Here is a 3204-nt window from a genome sequence, read left to right as displayed (position 1 = left end):
CGCTGCTGGTCGCTGCCCGCCGGCTCCCGCCCGGCCCCGGCCTGCGCTGGGCCCACCGCGCCGCCGATTTCCTGCACTGCAGCGTCGTGCCCACCCTGCACTACCAGCGTAGCCTGCCCCGGTGAGCGCCGCCCTCCGGCCCGGGGCGAGCCGCGGGGTCCCGGGCCGGGGCGGGAGCAGATGTAGGGACGAGAGAGAAACCGCAGGAGGTGCTGCGCTGGCCGACAGGGCGGTCTCAGACATAAGTAGCACTCGCTCACTCCCGTCCCCCCCCGGCCGTCTCGTGGGTCGCTTTTCACGTGCGATAGCACTCGTGTGCATTTGCCTTCCCGAGGTCGAGCTGGTGCCGTTTCTCTGCGTGCCTCGTCCCTGCTGCGCCGACGGGGACGGGGGGGCCTGGAAATGACCATATTTTGGATGGTCGTTATTGCTCTCTGGTGAGGGGGGGCTCGATGCTCAAAGATGGCTTGGGGCCGCTCGGCGGGTAGGTACGGTGCTGCTCACCAGGTCTCGGGACGTCGTGGCCGACCTCCTGGCCCTCGCCAAGCCGGGCGTTTACCTGGCTGGGAGGGAGGTTCTGGCTGGGGACGGCCAGGCCGCTTTCCTGTCTCTGGTCAGGTCTGTCCCATGTGCTTGGTTTGGCCCTTTCCTCGGTGCACTCATTTTGCACCTCGTTTTCTTTTTAGCTGTCCCCTGAAATCAGTTGACGCGGCTTCCCTACTGAGGGAGGCTTCTAGTTCCTCCTGGAAGGGCCCAAGCCCAGGATCCACTACTAGGCACATCAAAAGCCAGTTTCTGCGTGATGCCAGCGTCCCGCGGCGCCGTGGCATTGCCCAGCTCTTCACCACGTGCCATATGCGCCACCGGAATAAACGGTAGTCTCTGGTGTTGTCTTTAGGCCCCATCTACACCCTTAATGTTGTAGCCATGGTAGCCTGGGAAATGTCACCAAAACCCCTTTGTTTCTGGAATAGCTTTTCGTGGACCAACTGTGTATTTGGAAAAGGTGTTAGACTTTTGAGCTAGTTAGGACCGGGTCTGTAATGGAAAGAAGAGAGGATTTCCCACAAACGGGATCATCGATATTCCAGTTACTACTTAGTCATTTCTTAACGTGTGACCCTGCCACATGCTCAATGAGTTCATCATGGGGAAAAATGAGGAATAAACCACAAAGCTATTCCACAAAAAATGTGGAATAACTTTTGGCTTGTTCTTATGCCCTTAATTCAGGGGCAGGCAAAATGCAGCCCACCAAGCCATTCTATCTGGCCTGCGGGACCCCTAAAAATTTTAGAAAATTAATATTTATCTGCCCTGGCTGCCTGTCATGCAGCCTTCGACAGCTTGTGAAAATATAGTAAGCAGCCCTCCGCCCAAAATAATTGCCCACTCCTGCATTAATTGAACCTCTGGGCAGGTGCTTCCCTGTGGCTGGGAGCCCTATCAGCTGATGGGGGGGCTTCCAGCCATGGTAGCAACCCATGCATCGCTATGGCTGTGAGCTCCATTAGCTGCAGGACTCCCAGCGTGGGAACTTGCTATTTTGTGGTGCAGGGAGAGCCCAGGATGGTGATCCCGGACTCCGCCTACATTGGCAATAAGGTGTGATGGGATCTGATGCTGCATCCTGAAATCAAGCCTCCTGCCATGCACATGTGGCCTGGCAGGAGATGCAATTGTGTGGGTTGTGCATCCAATCGTATCACGCCTTTATGTGGATGTCTAGAGGAATCGTGTATGATACCAGTTTCTGATGCGATCGCGGGGATTGCTGTGCAGTTTGTAAAGTGCTATATGGACCAGCTTGATAAACAGCAATCTCCTATGTTATCTCCCCTCAGGTTGCCAATTCCCAAACTTGAAGATAGTGTTAGAAGATACCTGAACGCCCAGAAGCCTCTCTTAGATGATGACCAATTCAGGTATGAAAAGCAAGGTACCAAATCACGCTGTAGCATGCTTCAGTGTGCCCTTCCCCTGCCAGCCTATATGAGAACATGCATCTCTTAAAACACCTTGAGCTGGCATTTTGACCGACTTGTTGTTGTAGGAAAACGGAAGAAATCGCTCGCCGCTTTGAAAGTGGAATTGGAAGAGAACTGCATAAGCAGCTAGTTGCCCAAGACAAGCAGAACAAACACACTAGTTACATCTCAGGTAGGAAGATTTGTAGTGGGATAATGTGGGGATTTGTTTTTAGCAAAGGCCTGCATGGACTGGCAGCTCATAATGCAGGGAATAAAACATGTTAAAATGTAAGCTCTCTGTTTGCACTCTGAACAGCAAACTGTGAAAACTGCCATTGACAAAGTCTGAGCTAATTGATAGAGTGGAGTGATATTGTAGCTGTTATGGTCCAGCTACAACCAAACCAAAAAACCCTTGCTGCTTGCATATATTTTTATTGGACCAACTGTATATTTGGAAGAGATGTTAGACCTTTTTGCTGGTTAGGACAATGTCTGTAATGGACACAAAAGAACATTTCCCACAAACACGGTTCAACATACCAAATAATGGAAATAAAGTAATTTAAACCTCTGACTAGGAGAACATAATGGGGAGGGGAAAAGTCTGGAAGAGAGGGAGAGTGGTGGTGCTATCAGAATAAAAATGAGGATAGATGGCATGGTCAGCCACAACACTGACGCTCTCCACGTGCAGATCACATTTAAGGCAAGCAAAAGATTTGTCTGTCCATGTACAGAACTCCGGGGAAAAGAACAGTTTGTTTGGGGCACGGTGTCATTCAAGTGTGTAGATAAAAGCTATGTACTTGTCCAAATAAAATGCAAGCAGCACTGAGTAAGTATACGGTGCTCGAAGTGTTGTAGTATCAGCAGCCTCAAAACTGACTTAGAAGCCCTGAAAATGAGGGAGGCTGTTCAGTGTCAGGGTTGCTCGTGTCACAGGACTAGCAATGCTGCCTACATAACAAGCTTTGTTCACAGTGTTGTCAGTGAGCAGCTCGCCTCATTTTCAGGGTTTCTAACAGAGCCCTTTGAAAGCTGTTTCCCATTTACTGTTTCTGTGCAGTGAACTGGAGTTAATTTATGTTACAAAGTGGGGCTGAAAGGTGCTATTCACTTAAGTGGCTTATGCCCTTAACCAGCATACAGATAACAAGTGTCTGTTAGTGGATGCAGCATACGACATATTGGGATGGGCTTTGTATTATACAGTTAGGTGAATTATAAACTT

The 3204-nt window shown here is 50.4% G+C and overlaps 1 protein-coding gene across 2 annotated transcripts in view; it reads left to right on the top strand.

Annotated features, from left to right (window-relative positions):
* Positions 1–3204, top strand: part of CPT2 (carnitine palmitoyltransferase 2) — a 108615-nt gene that overhangs the window by 94106 nt on the left and 11305 nt on the right. Inside the window, exons 1-3 of one of the 2 annotated variants that reach the window (XM_019501281.1) lie at positions 841–875; positions 1845–1925; positions 2054–2160. In XM_019501281.1, coding sequence (XP_019356826.1) covers positions 856–875; positions 1845–1925; positions 2054–2160 — 208 coding nt within the window. In that variant the 5' untranslated portion in view covers positions 841–855. Of the gene's footprint in view, positions 1–840; positions 876–1844; positions 1926–2053; positions 2161–3204 lie in introns of those variants that run through there. The other variant, XM_019501283.1, reaches the window with a different exon arrangement.

Source organism: Gavialis gangeticus, unplaced genomic scaffold, assembly GCF_001723915.1.
Source record: "Gavialis gangeticus isolate Ggan-Ray unplaced genomic scaffold, GavGan_comp1, whole genome shotgun sequence".
NCBI lineage: Eukaryota > Metazoa > Chordata > Crocodylia > Gavialidae > Gavialis > Gavialis gangeticus.
Note: the sequence above shows the minus strand (reverse complement) of the source record. Positions and strands in the feature narration are given on the sequence as shown.